This window comes from Ochotona princeps, chromosome 5, assembly GCF_030435755.1.
Source record: "Ochotona princeps isolate mOchPri1 chromosome 5, mOchPri1.hap1, whole genome shotgun sequence".
Classification (NCBI taxonomy): Eukaryota; Metazoa; Chordata; class Mammalia; order Lagomorpha; family Ochotonidae; genus Ochotona; species Ochotona princeps.
Genome location: NC_080836.1, coordinates 98,985,494 through 99,005,210, shown reverse-complemented (window position 1 = coordinate 99,005,210; position 19,717 = coordinate 98,985,494). Strand labels below are relative to the sequence as shown.

General features: G+C 40.9%; 1 protein-coding gene across 1 annotated transcript in view; it reads left to right on the top strand.

Moving 5' to 3' along the window:
* Nucleotides 1-19,717, top strand: part of COL4A4 (collagen type IV alpha 4 chain) — a 123,015-nt gene that overhangs the window by 46,819 nt on the left and 56,479 nt on the right. The window contains exons 9-22 of the mRNA XM_058664296.1: nucleotides 1,875-1,910; nucleotides 3,109-3,171; nucleotides 3,490-3,525; nucleotides 3,698-3,739; nucleotides 7,440-7,520; nucleotides 8,263-8,316; nucleotides 8,534-8,593; nucleotides 9,444-9,488; nucleotides 10,008-10,061; nucleotides 10,760-10,829; nucleotides 11,409-11,513; nucleotides 14,143-14,307; nucleotides 16,737-16,826; nucleotides 17,788-17,951. Of these exons, the coding sequence (XP_058520279.1) occupies nucleotides 1,875-1,910; nucleotides 3,109-3,171; nucleotides 3,490-3,525; nucleotides 3,698-3,739; nucleotides 7,440-7,520; nucleotides 8,263-8,316; nucleotides 8,534-8,593; nucleotides 9,444-9,488; nucleotides 10,008-10,061; nucleotides 10,760-10,829; nucleotides 11,409-11,513; nucleotides 14,143-14,307; nucleotides 16,737-16,826; nucleotides 17,788-17,951 (1,065 nt within the window). The remainder of the gene's footprint in view (nucleotides 1-1,874; nucleotides 1,911-3,108; nucleotides 3,172-3,489; nucleotides 3,526-3,697; nucleotides 3,740-7,439; nucleotides 7,521-8,262; nucleotides 8,317-8,533; nucleotides 8,594-9,443; nucleotides 9,489-10,007; nucleotides 10,062-10,759; nucleotides 10,830-11,408; nucleotides 11,514-14,142; nucleotides 14,308-16,736; nucleotides 16,827-17,787; nucleotides 17,952-19,717) is intronic.

Below are 19,717 nucleotides of genomic sequence, written 5' to 3'. Positions count from 1 at the left end.
GATAATCTTGTGTCATAAAGGCTGACCCGTGCACTGGACGGTCTTCCTGCACCCATGGCCTCTGGTCTCTGCCCTTTGGAGGCTGTTGGCACATTCCCTTCTCCCCCTCAACAGCACCTCCAGAATCACCAAGTGTACCCTGTGTGGTGAGCGAGCCCTTTTGAAGGTCATTGCTTTATTTACAGTTAAAACACTTTAATATTAGTATTTACTGCACAGGATCTTTAAAAAATGATCACTATCACTATTGATGCTGAAAATCTTGAAAACCTTAGAGCCTGTCCTTTATCATTTTGATGCTTTTGTGCTTTTACCAGTGGGTTGTTTGTGAATGTTCAAAACTAAACTTTAAATAGCTTGAAATTTGTAAGGCAACAATTGTGAAGCACTACAAGGTTTCCATGTATCCCACATCCAGCTCCACGTTTTGCTAAACATACTTTTATATTAGTCACACCAGGTTTCTTCTATTAATATTGGTATATGTGTCATAATTAATGAACTGCACCCAGGTTCTACTTTTTTTTTTTAAATCCAGACTTTTTCTATGTTTGCTGCCCCCTGAGCCTTTATAATCAACACAAAAGTAAACTCTGGAGAAAGCATATCATTTCTCTAACATAAGCTACAGATAAGTAGAATGAGATCAGTGAAAATGACGAATCAACAAGAAAGGCGGTACATTTCCGGGACATGTGATCACTGCCCTCAAGGGAGACTAAGGCACAGCAAGAATTATGGCTTGGTTATAGCTTTCAATGTATATTAATTAACTTAGCATCAAAATCCATATCACTTTTGGAACCACACTTTTTAAGTATGATGCACTTAAATTTAAAACAAATTATCATATGACCCAGAAATTCCACTTGTGAGTATTTGTTTGGAAGAACTATAAGTAGAAACTAAGGTATTGATACATTCATGTTTATAGTAGCATTGTTTATAACAGATAAAAGTGGAAAGTAATTGAAAGGTCAACCAACCAATGAATGAATAAACAAATGTGGTATATGCATACAATGGACTATTAATTCAGTCTTAGAAAGGAGGAAAATTCTGACACATGTATCAACCTGAATACATGCTGATGACATGAGGTCAGGTTAACCAAGCCAGCCACAAAATGACTAATAGTATGTGATTGTAATGAGTTTTCCTAAAAAGTCAGATCTGTAGAGACTGAAAGTAGAGCAGCCGTTTCCAAGAGGTGGAAGGAGGAAACAGGGAGTTAGTATTTCGTGGGTGAAGGATTTCCCTTGAAGAACGTGGAAACCCTCTGAAAATGGATGGTGATCTGTCTCAAAAACAGTGTGAATGTGTTTCTTGCCACATAACAGTGTACTTAAAATGATTGGATGTTATTTTGTTTAAAAAAAAGGAGCCGACACCACCCTTTCACCCTTAAAAGTAAGTCAGTTCTTAGTTCAGACTCACAAAGCAGTAACTGGGCAGAAGCAGGTGTGAGAGGAGTCCCCCATGAGTTCACTTTACGTCCACTCTAGGGTGGGCCACAGGAATGAAGCGTGTGTACAAAGCAAGGAGTGACCAGAGACGGGAAAGCTTTCAGGAAGTGGAGTCACTACATCGAGGGTTTAGGGCAGTTTAAAAGACAAAAATGTTGATTGCGTGTTGTTAGGACCCAAACCACTTTCTGGAGAAAGAGGAAGGAGAATTCAGGCCTGAGAACTGGAGAGGGAAAATGGCCTCCACAGAGCCCTTCTGTAACTGTGCCCTCCATACGGACAAATTGAACCAATGGCACAGATAGGCCGATTCGAATAATGTGTGCATATTTCTATCTTTCCATGATCTGTGCTTCAGGGGTGAAAAAACTGTGTTTCTTATATAAAATAATGTCTTTGCTGTTGCAGGGTGACCGAGGGGACCCAGGACCACCTGGATTACCAGTAAGACTCCTGAGCAGCCCTTTTGTTTCTGTTTGCTCCCCAAACAGCCATGCATCCACACCAGGGCCACGCAGTTTGTGAACCCACTCAGTACACAGTGGAAATGTGGGTTGCTTATTAAAAATTCAGGCTTTTAAGAGGACTACTGCGGAGCATTAAATCAAGTGTAGCCCACCAGGCTGCTCAGGATGCACGCCTGGGAAGTGATCCTTAGAGCTCAACAAGCTTCCTTTGCTCTGAGCCACCATTTGGCATTGCTCAGGCATGTACAGACACAATGTACGGGGAGACAAGTCTGTTTGGAAGCCACACAGAACACATCAATGCATGTATGTATGCCAGCTACAAAGGAAATGACTGTATCACCTCTCTACACCATTTTTCAACGTGCCAGGGTTGTCTGTGACATCTAATTGTGTTCCCTATCTCTCTATCCCTGAAATGTTTAGTTGAATGTTAATATTCATCTTTCCAATCTATCAATGTCATGAGATTAAAACTGAAAGCACTTTTGCCTCCCAAGCATTATAATTTAGCTTTGTGACTTCTGGCTTCTGATGCAATAACAACCATGTTGGTTTCATAACTACTACTGAAGCACATTTCTACACAGGAGAGGAGATACCTTAAGGTCCTCTTAAGGAGAGTAATTTCATTACACAAATTATTCAATAGGGCGAAACCAGTGGGAGAAATGAGACTCTTATCCCCCATTTGTGTGTAGTTTTGCCATTGCTTAGATATTACAGAAAAGTGTTTATGCCTGAACCATTGCAAATCGGAGCCGACACTTTTACTGACATTGATCTCATAGACTGTGGTACTTTTCATTAAGTAAATGCTTTACTATTTTAATATATTAACATGAATTTAAAAGCATCTTGATATGCATCAAATTAATAGCCTATGTGGAATTTGGGAGTAGCTGATAAAAACTTGCTGTGTTCTAAGCTTTCGATACCACAAAATTGATTTGCAAAGATGTCACTGAGCTCTGGGACTGAATTCAATCCTAAAGATAAGAGTTAGTCAGAGCTACAGTGCACTGCTGCTGGCCTGCTCTGTGCTGTTCTAATGATTGTGTCAGAGCGGCCATTGGAGATGATCCTCCAGGGCAGGTGGGGTTTGGGCTGTGATGTCTTAGGGATTACCTGTAGTTCCTGCTGGAGATAACGATGTTGATTTTTTTTATATCTAGGGATCAAGGGGTGCTAGAGGACCTTCAGGTCCCATGGGATATTCCGGAGCGCCAGGGTTTCCGGTAAGAACAGCACTTCCTGCCCAGTCCCTTCAAAACCCAGAGCCAACATGAAAATAAACAGAGAAAGGAACTGTAGTCTTGGTACTAATGGGCTCTTTGATTTTAATCTGATGCATCAGCTAAAATCCACTGTGAGGGAGCTCCCTGGGGTAAGCCAATGCATCATGTTCATGTGTGACAGTAGCCCATCCATGATTCAAAGTCCTTCATTAAGTTTCTTAACTGTGAATTTGGGCAAACCAACAGTGACACATTCTAATTTCTTTGACTGATCATTATCATTGATTTCTGATTTTTTTTTTTTGATCATTGACTTAGGGACCTCCTGGCCGCCCCGGGAGCCCAGGTTTGAAGGTAGGAAGTTCCAAGTAGGACACTAGCGTGTGCATAATAGAAAAAATGACTGTTGATATTTGTCAAAGTGTTATCTTTGTGCTTATTAGATGTCCCAAGGTGTAGCCTAAAGTCTAATGGCTTTTGTTATAATGTTGAAGAGTCGTGCAATTTCTTTTCTGTTCTTTTCCAGGGCAATCCTGGTGTGGGAGTGAAGGGTCTAAAGGGAGAGCCGGTAAGAGTCCATCCACTTCTGTGTGGTGCTGTAGAGGTCAGGCTGTGCTGGCTGGCGGGCTGTGATTTAGTTTGAGCTCATTGTCTAGGTGCTGCTCAGCTTTAGGGATAAGAACTTTTCTCTGCTGCATTATTATGGCATCATCACCCTTGACTGTAAAATAACATCCTCACAAAATTTAACGCTACATTCGAGTTAATTTACAGGAGACATTTCAACCTAGCAAAGAAAAAAAATTGATCATTTTAAGGTAATGTACAATGTCCGTATGATTAATTATTTAATTACGGATTTGTTTGATTTCACAAATTGCATCAGAATCCTGAGCTCCACATATAAATGCAAACAGAAGGAACTGGAAGCACGAATACGTAGCAGCATAGCCCCATCTTCCCTCCTGCCCTCCTTTCCCAACACTCCTCATAATCATGTCCTTTCTCCAGAAACAATGAGTCTGTGAGAATAAGTTTTAGGAAATACTTTAAGGTGGAGTTTCAGAAGCGGTGTGAATGTCCAATAGCAAGTGAGCAGTTCTTTCAACAATAGTGAGGAAACGAATCTCCTCTGTGTCCAGCCTGAACTGGTCTTGGGTGCCAGGATTTAGTCCTGCTTCCACAGAGTTCCCGTGTGGTTAAGTTATGTTGGCATCATGCAACGGAGCAGCACCACGGTCAAAAGAAAGCTGAAGGATTTGTGGTGCCTGCAAGGGCCTGTGATACAATGTTGAGCAGAAAGAGCAAGTGGCAAAAATAGGTATTGAATTGTGAAAAGAGAATGACAGAAAGACTCTAAAACATACTAGTACCTTGAGACGGGCTTTCTTGCCCTCAGTGCTGGTGATGTTTCAAGCCTGAGGGACTGCCCTGTGGATTGCAGTGTTTGGTAGCATCCCTGACCCCTGTCTGCTATATACCAGGAGCTTCTCTCCTCCCCAACTGTGATAATCAAATGTGTGCTGGGTTGGTGTCAAATAGCCCTGTGAGGGTGGAGAGAGGAAGTCCACCCTAAACCTTAAGAACTGATGAAATTGAGAGATGACTGAATAAAAAGAGAATAAAACAATCACTTCCAAACTTGGGAGGTCATGGGCTTCTGAAATTCACTGTCAAAGCTGGAGTAGCCCGCACTCTGCCATTTGAAGACACTGCCTTGTAGCCAGGCAGGCATTACCTGCTCAGTGACCTTGACTGCTGAGGCCACAGGTGCATTTGTACACTCAAAGTGTGGAAAAACATGGAAGTATATGTCCATGGAGAAGCCATTCAAATGCTGTACAGTGCATGCTTAGAATCCTTTTGATTGTTGGGTCCATGAAACCTATCTCAAAAGTATGATGCAAAACTCTCAGGAACAGGGCAGTTCGCTCTATTTTAAGAAATGTTGCCCTAAATTGCCATTATTAATTACCTCTGGGTAATACGATTCTATGCTTTTGCATTTTTGTTTTTCGGAATCCTTTTGAGTACATTGAATAAATGATACTTTCACAGCCTGGAAAAATAGAACCATGACCAATAGTTTGAATAAGTTTCCCATTTGTTGGCCCCTCGGGTTTTGCTCAGATTTATTGTAGCTGTGAGACTAACTTCGGTTCTCTTTGCCACGACACGATCCACAGTTGTCACGTGCTGTTTGTGCATGTGTTCAGTGAGTCACTCCTGTAGAGGGAATCTTGAAGGCGGCTGCTATACCTTGCTAGGTTCTGGAATACAGCAAGGGAAAAACAGTGTGCCTAGAGCCTGGTTCTTCTGTGGTTTAAAAGGGCTATGATGAGGTTGAATTCTTGCTTTTATTTTTAAAAACTATTTATTTATTTGAAAGTTACAGAAAGGGGCAGACAGAGATCTGCCATCTGCTGGCTCACCTCCAAAATGGGGCAATGGCTGGAGCTAGGCCACACTGAATTCAGAAGCCTGGAGCTCCAGTTAAGTCTCGTGCGATTACAAGGGCCCACACATTTGGGCCCTCCTCCACTTCTTTATTTGGTGCATTAGCAGGGAGCTGAACTGGAAGTGGAGCAGCCAGGACTCTAACTTGTATGGGATGCCGGTGTCACAGGTAGCAGCTTAGCCCACTATATCACAGCAGCAATCTCTATTTCATCCTTTTTTTTTTTTTAAATTATACAATATTCTTCTAACAGAAAGAAAAGCATTAGGTGTTTGTTTCTGTCAAAAACATTAATGGTTTTAATTTTTATATCTTTGAAAATTTACTGTATTCCACTCAATGTAGTTAGTATTTTGTGGGCATCACCTATTTAATAAAACAATATGTTGAGGCAGACATTATCATAGTCCCCATTTCACAGAAAAGAAAATTGAGGGTTATGGGGACTGAGGCCACTGGAAACTTGCCCAGAGTAACACAGCCAGCAGGGTCTGGTATCACAGGTGACTTACTCTGTAGTGCCTTTTAACCAACCCAAAGAGGGACAATAAAAACATGTGTGGTGTCGTTCAGCAACATTCAGAACTATCTTCTAATTATGTGAGAATTCAGGGTTGCATAATAAATTCAAGGAATTTCTTTTTCCCCAAGTATATGTGCACAAACATATATAGTTATAAAATATTGTTGAAAATAAATTTGAAACAATCTAATCAGAGTAAAATGGTCTAATAATGTATATTTTAGGATAGATTATTGGCTAGGAATTAAAAATTAGGATTGTGTAGAATTTTAGTACAGCAGAAAAATGCTGACAAGGGACTGGCTCAACTGATCGATCTTCCACCTGCAGGCACCGGCATGCTATGTGGGTGGCAGTTCATGCTGCGTTTCTGATCCAGGTCCCTGCTTGTGGCCTGGAAAGGCAGTAGAGGACGACCCAAAGTCTTGGGACCCTGTACCCATGTAAAGGTCCTAAAGAGGCTTCTGGTTTCACATCTGCTCAGCTTCAGCCACTGCAGCCATTTGGGGAGTGAACCAGCAGACGGAAGATCTTTGTCTCTTCTCTCTGTAGATCTGCCTGTCTAATAAAAGTAAATACACATTTTTTAAAAAGACGTGATGATAAAGGAAAAATATAAAATTATTGGAAAATTTACAAAAATCAGTTATATATTTTAGTTTGTGCTTATCTAATACATAGTGTTACTCTGATTATACCATGTCTTAGATTATATCAAACAACCATTTATTCACACACCTGTCCATCTGTGAACATATGCATATGTGTATATGTAAATGTGCGCATACATGCATGGCTACCACCACCAAGAATGTATGAAGATTTTTATAGATTATTTTGGATTATAGTAATATTATGGATTACTTTTCTGTTTTTTTTAAGCTTTATTTATTTGAAAGGCAGAATGATAGATGGTTCTATTTGTTGGTTTACTTCCTAAATGGCTGTAGCAGAACTTCTTCTGGGTGGCCCATGTGGGAGATAGGAGTCCAGGTCATTGGCCTGGGTTGGAAGTTGGAGCAGATAGGACTCTGGCGAGCACTCCCGTGAAGGCTGCCAGCATCACTTGCTGTACCCCAGTGCCAGCCCCTCAACTTGTTTTTAATAATGAGTATGTATTGCATATCAGTAGGAATTTAACAAATGTCAATTTAAATTACATGATGCATTTCTCACAATTAATATTTGAAGTTTGTGATACACTGGCCTGGAAACAAAGCACAGGAGAAAGTCGTTAAACCCGTACATTTGTATGAAATCCCTCTTTTCTTGATTTTTCTTTTAAAGGGTGAGGTTGGCCTGCAAGGTTCTCCTGGACCCACCCTCTTGGTGGAGCCACCTGACTTTGATCTGTACAAAGGGGAAAAGGTAAGCTCTGGAGCCGCTTGGTGAAGTAGCGAGAGGAAGTCTCTGACCACGTGCCTGGGAGAGCCCCGTGCTCATGTGGTGCCTCACCACGCTGACCTCAGGTCAGAACTCTCCTTAGTCCCATTGTTCAGATTGGAAAACGGAGACTCAGGGACTCCCGGTGTTCTTGATCGTACTCAGCCGTTGGCAGTAGACTTGGCTTGAGCTGCAGACTTGGGCCAAGACCTTAATTTAATTCGCATTGCTTTGTTAATGTAAAAGAACTCATATTGTTTTGAAATGTGGGCCATAAACAACACCCAAAGCTCGGTTATCCTTTAGATGTCATATACAGACCTCAGGTTTGTTGATTAGGATGGGAAAACGCAAAGAGCTGGGGTTCCCAAGGACTCCTGCGCCATAGGAACTCTTGACAGCCTCCACCACGCATAGACCCAGTATCCCCAGTGGATGCCTCAGTCTTTTCCAGTGTGGGTAATTTCTCTACCTTCTCAGAAGGGCCCACTTAGATTGAAGGCTGCTTCCCCAGCTGTGTTGCTTTCCTGACGCATGTTGGCTTGTGCGTGCACCTCTCACACACAGAAGTGGTGCAGGCGGTGCCAGGCGTGTAAGTGCCAACTAGTGACAGGTAAACAATGATCCCTTAGAAAGTGAGTGAAATAGGCTGGGGATTCTTAAAGAGAAGGAATTTAGTAAGTTAAAGAATAAGAATAATCCAGATTATATTCTTTGTGATATTTAGGGTTTGAAAGGAATTCCTGGAATGATTGGACTGCCTGGACCTCCAGGACCCAAGGTACTCTAAGTACTTCCCTGCTTCCTGAACAGTAGGATACGCTCTCTTAAAGTTTTATTTTACCGAATCTTAGTGCTTTAATTGTAAGGCATGTTACTAGAATTTCTTTTTTACTAGTTAATTCTTTAAGCTGTTTTTGCTTTTCCTTCTGTTTTCACTTTTCAAATTGCTGAAATACTGTTGCTTGAGTCTCTCTAAATATTGTCATTTCTTCAAGGGTGAACCTGGTGTAGGGGCAAAAGGAGAGAAAGGTATTCCCGGATTCCCAGGACCTCGGGTGAGGCTCCATCATCGTCAACTTCTGGGGACTTGGAGGCATCTATCATGTTTTTCTAAGACTAGCTCCATATTCGTATGAGCTCAGAAAGTAGAGACTCTCTCACCAAAGGGTGATACATTGTGGAGAATAATTGCGCGCTAACCAAATGTCCCTGTCATTGAAAGTAGGAGAGGAGAAGATGGCAGTGGGCAGGGGGCAAATAACAAGAGTGAAGCACCTCTTGTTTGGCTCAGGGCCAATGTGACAGTTATGCAGAATGGTTTGTTTGATTCCATTTGGTGAAACAAGATGCTGTTCTAGAGGCAGTAGATAGGACAAAAACACAATATCACTCCAATCACCACCAGGAATGTCACTAGTTGCATGTGCGTTCAGAGTCACTGTGTGTCTGGCAGGCTGGCATGACGTTGAGTTTGTCCGGCTCTACGTTTAGTATTGAATATGAAAATATCACATTCCACAGTCATTTTTGTTGTTGATGATGTATCAAACACCTGTTTATTTCCGGACGTGTTATTTGCAGGGACTTCGAATATATCTGTCCTACTGTAAGCATTAGATTAAAATTGGAAAATAAACAGGAACAAACACATGTCCTTATTTAAAAAATGAGTACTTTTAAAATAATTTTTAAAAATCCAGTTTAATATTTAATAAAATATTTATTAACGTAGCAGCTGCTATGCACACATGGGATCTATTTTTGCATTTATTATTTTGTTCATCTACCTTTGCAAACAAGACTAAATAGCCATGAGATAATCTGATAAGGAAAAAAAAAAGATTGAAATGAACTGGTTCCTTCACTGTGACTTAATTCTGTTGTGTTGCTTCTGTGAATCTGCAGGGGGACCCAGGTTCCTATGGGCCTCCAGGCTTCCCAGGACTGAAGGTAAATGTATCCCATTAAAAAGATAACTATGTTTTCACTGGTAAATACAACAATGCATTCAGTATCATTGGGAGTTGTACTTTTGCATGTAAACATTTATGGAACTGAAAAAGTAGATACATCCATATTATGGATTGCAAGAAACTGTGAGTATAAAAAATGAGGCAAAAACTGCTGCAACCCAGGAACATTGTTTAGAACGCACAGTCTCAGTGAGCATGTGTTATTCAGATTAAATAAGGATGAGCTCATCTGTCCCTCCATCACATTAAAAACAAAGCCTTTATACACACAATGCCCTGGTACATGTGGGTAGCAGGAGGTTGAACCTGTACCTGATGTTGGAGAAGGATACTGTGTACTAAGTGAGTGGCTGGAATACTTGGAAGGGAAAGCAGGGAGGGAGAGGGGCGAGGGAAAGGGGGAGAATCCCAGTATCTACAAAACCGCTTCATGAAAAATAATAAACATAATTTAAAAGATAAATAAATAAACAACCATGTTTTTGCTTGTGTGTAGGGAGAACCAGGGCTTGTTGGAGATCCCGGACTGCCCGGATTTCTTGGCCCTAAGGTAAAAAAAGTGAAATTGTTTGTCTGCATCCCCTCTCCAAAAGCCTCTTATGTTAATTCATGTATCAAAAAACTTTAAAGACATTTTAAAGATTTTTGGAAGACACGGTTATGTAATTCATATGGAACATTGTGATGCATGATAATCAGATCATTGTCATCTTGCATGAGTCTGTCTGCTGTACTTTTGTGAAGCTTGAAGGTCAGTAATAAAGTTTTAAGAATTCCATGGACTGACACAGGATTGAAAAGAAAAAATGGGATCCTGGAAAAGTAACCTCTGTGACGTCGCACTCAGCTCTCTGTCAGGACAAGCCATGAGAGCATTAAATGGACTCAATCAAGGGAGACGTTTGTTGCCAAAATAAAATGTAGATTCAGGTCTTAGGACAAACAGACTGTTGCAGAATGCTGAGTTACAGATATTACATCAACTGACTTCATTGAAGGATGTGGAACAATTCTGTTGGAGTGATATTTTCCCTTTTGCGAGAGTCTCTGTGAGTTTATTATTGACACGTATTTGTAGGTAGCTGGTTGATGCCTCTTTATTGTTCCCCAAATCACATGCATTGCTCATTTGTCTAGGCAATAGTCAATCTTGTGTGAATGCACACATGGTCCCCTTTAGGTTTAGAGTCAAGCAGTGTGAGAAAGTCTTGATATTCCTAAGCAAAGTGAACATGTGTATGATTTCAGGGAGATCCCGGAGACCGCGGGCAGCCCGGACCACCAGGCGTTTTGGTCACTCCATCTCTTCCAGTCAAAGGTTTGCGTCTTGTTCAGTTCTTCTGTGGGTCATGTGGAGATGAGACACCAGTGGCCACTGCAGAGGACTCAGGACAAGAATTTTGGTAGCTTGCACAGTAGGCTGACTACATATGCAGCTTGAGATGTGCCTCTTGACTCCCTTCTAGAAGTAGGAGATGCTAAATTTCCTTTCAATAGATAAGCCACATATTGGGCTTTTTAGAATGCCAACTTCAGAAAGTCATTTTCTTTAATTGATATATATGTGTATATATATATATGTGTGTGTGTATACATATATACACATATCACTTAAATATATATATACACAAACACATAGTAGGTACTGTATCTGTCTATCCACCACTTTGCTAACACCTACCAGATGCTCCATGCATCAATGACAAAGAAAGCTCCCTACGAAGTTCCTGATCTGCAGAGGAAGGGCTGCCACAAGCATTTCCATGCAGGATATTCCATTTTAAATACGGCAAAAAATTCAAGCATGTTCTTATAGCCTTTACCTGGCCTTACCCAAAGTCAATTCTACAATTCTTGTATATATTTGTTTACTCACATGTCTCATCATCTCTGGCAGGTCCCCCAGGGGATCCAGGCTTCCCTGGCCGCTATGGAGAAATGGGGGCCATTGGACCACCTGGTCCCCCAGGTCCACCAGGCAGGCCTGGGGAATCCAATGTAGGTATGAATCCACCAGCTTTTCTGCCTGCCACATTTTCTACATCAGAATCTGCACTGGGGTTCTTTTCTTTTCTTTTCTTTTCTTTTCTTTTCTTTTCTTTTCCTTTTCTTTTCTTTTCTTTTCTTTTCTTTTCTTTTCTTTTCTTTTCTTTTCTTTTCTTTTCCTTTCCTTTCCTTTTCTTTCTTTTCTTTTTTCTTTTCTTTCATATAAGAATACCATCTGGCTTGCAGTATAGACACAGTATATTAGCTATTAATATCATTACTCATATTTGGCCCAAATCTTCAGGACCTTATCTTGAAGATGTCATCTTTATAGCATGATGTGAGGAATAAAGATAACATTTGCAATAATAACTGATGACCATTCATGTAACTGCATGCTACGTTACTGATGACCCACAGGGTTCCAGTTGTCCACTGCTAAACAGATGACCCACAACATCGTGGTTTCAAACAACAGTAATCAGTGCATTGTTCCCTCCCTTTGTTTGCAGTTCAAGAGCTCAGAAAGAGCTAAGCGAGTAACACTGACTCAGAGATTTTCATGTGATTGTAGTTGCATAATGGCTGGGATGGACAAAAAGACCTGGCTAGGCATCTCTGCCTACCTTTTGCACGTAGTCTCAGAACCTTCCTGTGCAGGTTCTGGACTTAGGCTTCTTACAGCATGGGGGCTTCAGAGCTGTGAGCTGTAGCGGCTCAGCACTCTGTTCCCAAGTGCTGGAGCTCTCGGGAAAGAAGCTCCAAGAGGCGTCAGTTGATGGCAAAATGTCAAGTTTCTACAAGAGCACAAGAGGGCTGGGCTGTCCTGGCTGCCATTTTCCATGAAGAGACACAGTGACAAGGCATGTTTAGCAGGAAGCTGTGAGAGTCTGTGGCTCTCCATTGAAGGCTTGCCTCAGTCATGGAGCCAGGACACCAGCGAGGGACGTGGGTTGTCCGGCACTGCCAGCGTTTACCTGCTGCCGCATTGTGCTTTTTTTTTTAATTTTATTAATTTCATTGCATTATGTGACACATTTTTTTATGCACTGGGATTCCCCCCGCCCCTCCCCAACCCCACCCTCTCACGGTGGATTGCTCCACCTTGTTGCATTTCCATAGTTCAAATTCAGTTGAGATTCTTTCATTGGAGGTTTTGACCAATCATAAAGTCCAGCATCTTATTGTCCTGGTAAGTTCAATGGCTTCTTGGTGAGACCATCTCTGGTCTGAAGGTAGAACCAGCAGAGTATCATCCCAATCAGGTAAAAAACCCAACATAATATTTACAACCATTTATGACATTATGGCATTAATTGACATGGTATTGATTAACCAATATGTTACTAGGGAAATGCAGGTTCTCAACCACAACCTGTGACTTCCTCATAGACATTTCAATTTTGGTTTATATTCAACCATGTTCTATATACCTTAAAATGGCTATAGATTGCTATTTAGCTGTCTCTTGTCTATTTTAATGTTAGTATTTAGCATTTTATAGCATTGAAGCATGATTTTGCTGAACCTGGTTGTTTTTCAGGTAGTCTAACTCTATAACTTTAACAGGACAGATGTCAACAGTTTAGGTGAACGTTTTTGGGAGGGGTGTGCAGAGAAATCTTTATCACCCCAGAGAGGAGTAACTGATCTTTGTGTCCCACCCAGTGAGTTATAAGTGTATGCATTGTGCTTTTTAACCTCATCTGGACGTAGATGATTCTATGAGCCTATTTTTTATATACTAAATGTGCTAATTTGCTTATTCCTATTATTTTCACTAAATTATTGGGGTTGAAAAGATGGAAAATGATCTTAAATACATAGAATATTATTTTCCAATAACTCTGAGGAGGGGGGGAGTAAGAAATCCCCCCCGGATCTGTTTAATTCCACTTGCACGCATGTTTCACAGGAGGCTCATGTTGATTCAGTTGTTTTGGAGCTGTGTTCTTCCTCCCATGTGTCAAGCCCAGGCTAGTAATCTTCTGGGTAGAAAAGCAAACTTTATGTACCACCCGGCTTTTTTCTGCTTCTTGTGACACTGTCATCTAGAACAGGTTTTATTTTTAAAAGAACAGTTTTATTGAGACTTCACTGACCTAAAAATTGTGTATCTTCACGTTGATCACTTGATGTTCCAACATATGTTGTAAAAGGATTACCAAACTCTAGTTATTGGCATATCTGCCACTTCTACATAGCCATCCTGAGTGTGAATGTGTGTGTGTGTGTGTGTGTGTGTGTGTGTGCTGAGGATTCAGTTGAAGGCTTAGTGTCCTACCACTGTCCGGGTTACAATATAGAATTGTTCATTACCATTCCCATGCTATATATTAGGTCCCCGGAACTTCCCTGGCATAACTGAGTCTTGGCACCCTTTGACCAGTATTACTTCATTCAGCACTTCCTACAGCCCCCTAACAGCTATGGTTCTACTGCCTGTGTTTGCAGTTCTGCAGATAAGTGAGATCACAAAAGGCTTCTCTTTCTGCGTATTTTATTTTCCTGAATAGAATGTTCTCCACCACCATACTAATTTCCCTCAAGAAGTTGATGATCTAAGGAAGAATGCACTGCTTTTCATTTCTTCTACAGGAACATTATTCTGAGAATGTGTTTTCTGTTCTTGGCTTCTTTCACAGGCATGAAGGGACCTCCTGGCCCACCTGGGTCTCCTGGTCTGCCAGGACTTCCAGGGGCACCTGGTATTCCTGGGAGACCTGATTCAGCTCCAGGGAGACCAGGGCTGCCAGGACCACCTGGCCCTCCTGGAGCACCAGGACTGCAGGGACCCCCAGGATCAGATGGTGACGTATTCCTTATTCCCATTCATTAATGTTTGTGCTTCCAGGGACATTTGTGGTATCATTTAGAAAATCCAACTTTCCAAATATGTTAGAAGCTCAATGTCATGAGCCAAATTAGAAAATTAAAGCTCTTTTATAAGCAAATACAGTTGTGAAGCTATCACACTGATTAAAGTATGTACGATTATTTGAATTTAATAGAATTTTGTAAATTAATACAACTTCTAAGTACGATTTTGATTTTTATTGGCATCTGGCATTTGGTTTGAGAGTGTTATGAGGGACTCAAATCCAAAAGAAACACTTCTTTTATTCCTTGCTTTCCATAGGCAATGAGTTCAACCCCAGGATTAAAGCTGTATTTTTTGTTTTCAATGTATTTGCAATGCTACTTCTAAATTTTTCAGTTTGAATATTATCTTTTGACTTCTCCCTACATCCGCCATCCACCCAATATACATATGCTCATTTTCCACTTCCATAAGCTATTGATAGACTAATTGGTATAGTTTTGCTTGCATATTTATTGTGTACACTGAATGGTTATATAAATGCGATGCACTGAGCTACATCATGAAATGTAGTATTCCTTTTCCAGCACAGCGTTTAACAAATTGTCTTGTTTCCTCTTTTTGTATGCTACTTTGGTTTCCAGCATACACACTGTTAACATCAAATCATGCAGTATTATGTAAATTTTATCACTATGTACTCCAACTCATTAAACATTCTATCAGTATTATCTCTTTGAATAAATTGCTCCTGGAGTGAAGCTTGGTTGCTTTTTTTTTTTTTTTGATTTATTCCAATTAGGTCAGGTCGCAGTTTTGATCTGTTGTTCCGATGCTCTCTTGAGAGCTCCCTTTACGATTGTCCTCAGAATTTTCTCTTCCCCTGCCCCCCTTTCTGTATCCTGTTTTCCACAATGCATATTACTGCAGTGGTTTCTCCCCTCGTTGTACGTCTCAGCAAAGGGTGTGAACAAAAGGGGAAAGTTGGAGAAATCGTACTTGTCTGCAAATGACTTTCTCTACTGAGGTTGATAGTCTGAAAGAATATAAAATTCTAGGTTGCAAATCCTTTACCCTCAGGACTTTTCAACTGCTCTCTAGCCTTCAGCATTGCTCCCAGGAACTCCAACAACATGTGGTACTTGATTCTTTAAAGCTGAGGCTTTATTTTTTGGAAGCTTATAGGACTTCTCTGATGTTCAGGTCTTAAATACTACAACGAGTTGCCTTTGTGTAGGTATAATTTCATTTGCTGCTCGCACTCGGTGAGCAGTTTCAATCCAAGAAACTTCTTCTTTAAAAAAATTCGTAAAGCTTCTCATTGACACATTTCTCTATTCCTCGCTTCCCCCTTCTTTTGAATTTTATATGTTGTAACTAATCTTATTATTTTATTACCAATCTGGTATGACTATTTTTTTCTGATTTTTATTACTCTTTGCATCATTATTTAATATTCTGGGAGATTTCTTTAGACTTTCCTCTCCTGAATTTTTAAATTTCTACTATCATAAAACATACACTATTTGTATAATTTTTAAAAATTCAGTTGTTCTTATTCTCATGAAACATTTTCTTTTATAGTCTGCATGTTGAAGGAATACCTTTTTTCCCTGCTTCTTAAATTATATTGGTTCTTTGAAAGTATTCTTGCTGCATTCTTTTTTTCTCTCCAATTCTTGCCATTTCTGTTGTTTCTTGCTGCAGTTTTTGAGAAGGTAATCTAGCAGTCTAATCAGTTCTTTAATAAATCCCATTTTGAGGCTCAAAATCTTCATATTCAGGGGAGAGTTCTGATATGAATTTGTCTCCTTCTTAGCTTTACCCATTGTCTGTGTAGAAATAAGTTGGCAAAATCCTTCCATAATTTTTTGATGTTGGTTCTTCCCTTTCCTTTATGTATGCCTTTTTCTTGTCTTGTTATCTTCTACTGGGATTTGGGGAGCGTGTAGAACTTACTCTTTTCCATCTTATCTGTCCTTTTAAGCTCAATGTATCTGAAATTTTGTTGTTGCAAGCCCTGCTGTATGCTCAGTTTTCATTAACTAATGGTTGATAACCAAAGAGGAGAACGTGTTTGGCATACATCAATGCAGGTTTTGAATCTGTTTCTGGAAGTTGGCTTGTTTCTGTTGTCCATTACTTTATTCTGTAGCCCACTAAGTAAAGGCTGAGACTAAAGATGACTTCATAAATGATCCTGGTGGGAGATCCATGTCAGGATTACTGCTTGTGCTGTCTTTGTTTATGTTCCTTTATCACTGAGAAAGAATCCCAGAAAAAGAATGGGTCAAATTTTGGGGGGCTTGTTGGGGAAGCATAGGAAAGGCAGGTATGAGTACAGAGAGTGCTTGTTCTATAGAAAACATTGATGAGTTGTATGTGATTTTCTCTGCCCACCCTTTTCCCACCACATAGTGATATACTGTAGTGCCGGGTGCCCTGGACCTCAAGGAATAAAGGGAAGGATGGGTCCTCCAGGAGGAAGAGGCTTAAAAGGAGAAAAAGGCAAGTATGAAACCAAGGCAGAAATCTTGGGCACAACCACATGGGGAGGTCATGTATGAGATGCATAATGTGACACCTCACTCAGATTTGTTACTCACTTTGGGCAACCCTTATAAGTAATACACTTCTTTATTTGCTATGATGTGATGAAAGTTCACCCAAAAGTCAAAACTTTGTATGCCAGGGTATAAAAGAGACACTTAGCCTGCTGTGAAATTTGCTTCCACATGGTGACTCTGTCCACAAGTTTCCCTGAAGAGCTGCAGAGAAGGCACTGTAGTGATGCTCCATGGCACTTTTCCTTGGTGGGCCCCATGTTTCCACAATGGATCCAGTGTCGACCACTCTAAATTGTTGGGTGTCTTCTTGACTTGAATTAGGCATGAGAGTACAGACACAGCGGTAGAGCAAGGCTGTTCCAAGGGCAAGTTATGACTAAGCTTCCCGGTGATTAGCAAATGCCTTGGTGGTGAATTTGCAACTATGATATGCAATGCATTTATAATCTGCCATCAAATATCTTGTCTCCTCAATCAGGGCTTGAGCTGTAAGCAATTTTTATGTATTTTAATTTTATCTGGGTTCTTCAGTAAAGCTGATTAAGAAACTTACAAATACCAAGCTGTTTCTTTAGTACTATTTGGATATCAGCTAGTCCCCATTATGTCAGGATTTTTATTTTAAGACAAAAAAGAAAAGCAAAAACCAAAAAAAAAAAAAAAAACACACTACTTACTGAGAAATGAAAAACCCACCCAGTATGGCCCATGTCTGGGTATTACATGCCACATGCTGTCCCAGTCCCTATTTCGCGTATTTTGAAAAGCCTGCATAAAGAGTTCTGCATAAAAGATGCTTTCTGGTCTACATTTGCTCTGTGGTTTTTCTATTGTATAGTAAAACTCCCACTGGGGATTTTGCTCTGGAAATGTGACAAATCTACTTCTTATCTTCTGTCTAGGAAACGAAGGACTCTGTGCCTGTAAGCCTGGTCCCATGGGTCCCCCAGGACCACCAGGATTTCCTGGGAGACAGGGCAGCAAGGGGGACTTGGGACCCCCTGGTAGGCTTGGCGAAAAAGGTGACCCAGGCCCTCCTGGTGCTGCAGGATCTCCAGGGCCTCCAGTGAGTAACACTTGCCAGCCATGGTCTTTTAAATTAAAAGAGACAAATTCAGAACTGTGCCTGTCTTTAATATGTAGTAATATATATATATATATATATATATATATTTATATTATATATTTAATATATATATATTTATATTATATATATAATATAAATATATATATATTTAATATATATATATATTTATATTATATATTTAATATATATATATATATATATATTTATCTTTTCAACCTGTAATCAGTAATACCTTGCAAAAGCCTGTATTTAGTCTTCCATCCACCTATCTATCCACTCATAATTCCTTTTATCAACTAATTAGCATTTATTGAGGGCCCACTACATTCCCAGAAACTGTTCCATGCAGGGAGACACAAAAGGGCTTACAACACGGTCTCCACATTTCTGGAGCTTCAAAGGCACCAACCAGACATAGTACAGCAGGTGGAGATGAAGCCCATCAGCATCTGGTGTGGCTTGAGTGGGCAGAGTGAGGGGCAGGACAGGAGCAGGTGCAGTCAAAGAGGTGGCGGGAGGCTGGGAGGGATTGCAGAGCTCGGGCTGTGTAGGTGAATGAGACTGGAACTTACTTAAAATTTCTTTATTTTTGCCAATCTTTACATGGTTAATTGGGGCACAAAAGGTCAAGGACTACAGGAAAGTGGGTAAGACTATTATTCCCACATTCTCTTTTTTTCTGTATCTAGTGTAAAGGGGGAAATAAAGGGAGAAGCCCCACCCAGACTCTCACCCATCACAGGTCCCCAATGTGAGGCATGCTCTGAGGGTTCTGCTTAAGCAGTTTTGATAGTTCAACAGTTCTGAATTACTGCCAATCTCGCAGTTTCAAGCACAATGAAATCTCTTCAGAATCCACTGGCTGACATAGTCTCTTCATGGTTGGGGTTCTGAGATCAGCAGTTCAGTTGGAGGGATCAGAAAAGAAACTTCGTCTGAGGTGATCCCAGACCTGATTCTTATGTGTACTTGCAAGTAAAGGGCCCGGCACCATCTTTCATTTGCCAGTGTACTCCAGAGTTGGGTGCAGCTCTAAGGGCTGGGCCGAGCTGAAGCTAGAAACCTCCAGGTATCCCATTCCTAAACTCCATTCAGGTATCCCACCTGGGTGATAGGGGTCCAATTACCTGCTCTTTTTCTGCGTCCTTGTCAGGTACATGATGAAGAAGCTGGGTCAGAAGTGGAGCAGCTAGGACCTGAACCAGTGCTCTGCAAGCTTCACAGGCAGTACATTAATGAAATATTCCTGCTAACTCCCTGCATTTCAAGAGCCTCTGTTTTATAAGATGTGGCACCTTGGAAAGGAGGGAAGAGAATGAGATCAAGAATGTCAAACCAGAATCTTTGTTGTTGTTGTTGTTGTTATTGGAAAGGAAGATATACAGAGAGAAGGAGGGACAGAGAGGAAGATCTTCCGTCCACTGTTTCACTCCCCAAATGGCTGCAATTGCTGGAGCTGAGTTGATCTGAAGCCAGGAGCCCGGAGCCTATTCCGGGTCTCCCACATGGGTACAGGGTCCCAAGGCTTTGGGCTGTCCTTGACTACTTTCTAGACTGCAAGCAGGGAGCTGGATGGGAAGCAGAGCAGCCAGGATTAGAACCGGAGCCCATATTGTACCCTAGGGCATTCAAGGCAAGGATTTTGGCTGCTAGGCCACCTGCTTGGCCCGAGCCAAATCAGAATCTTAAACAAGATTTAGGAGGGGAAAAAGCGAACAATTAGATACACACAAATGGGAATAACT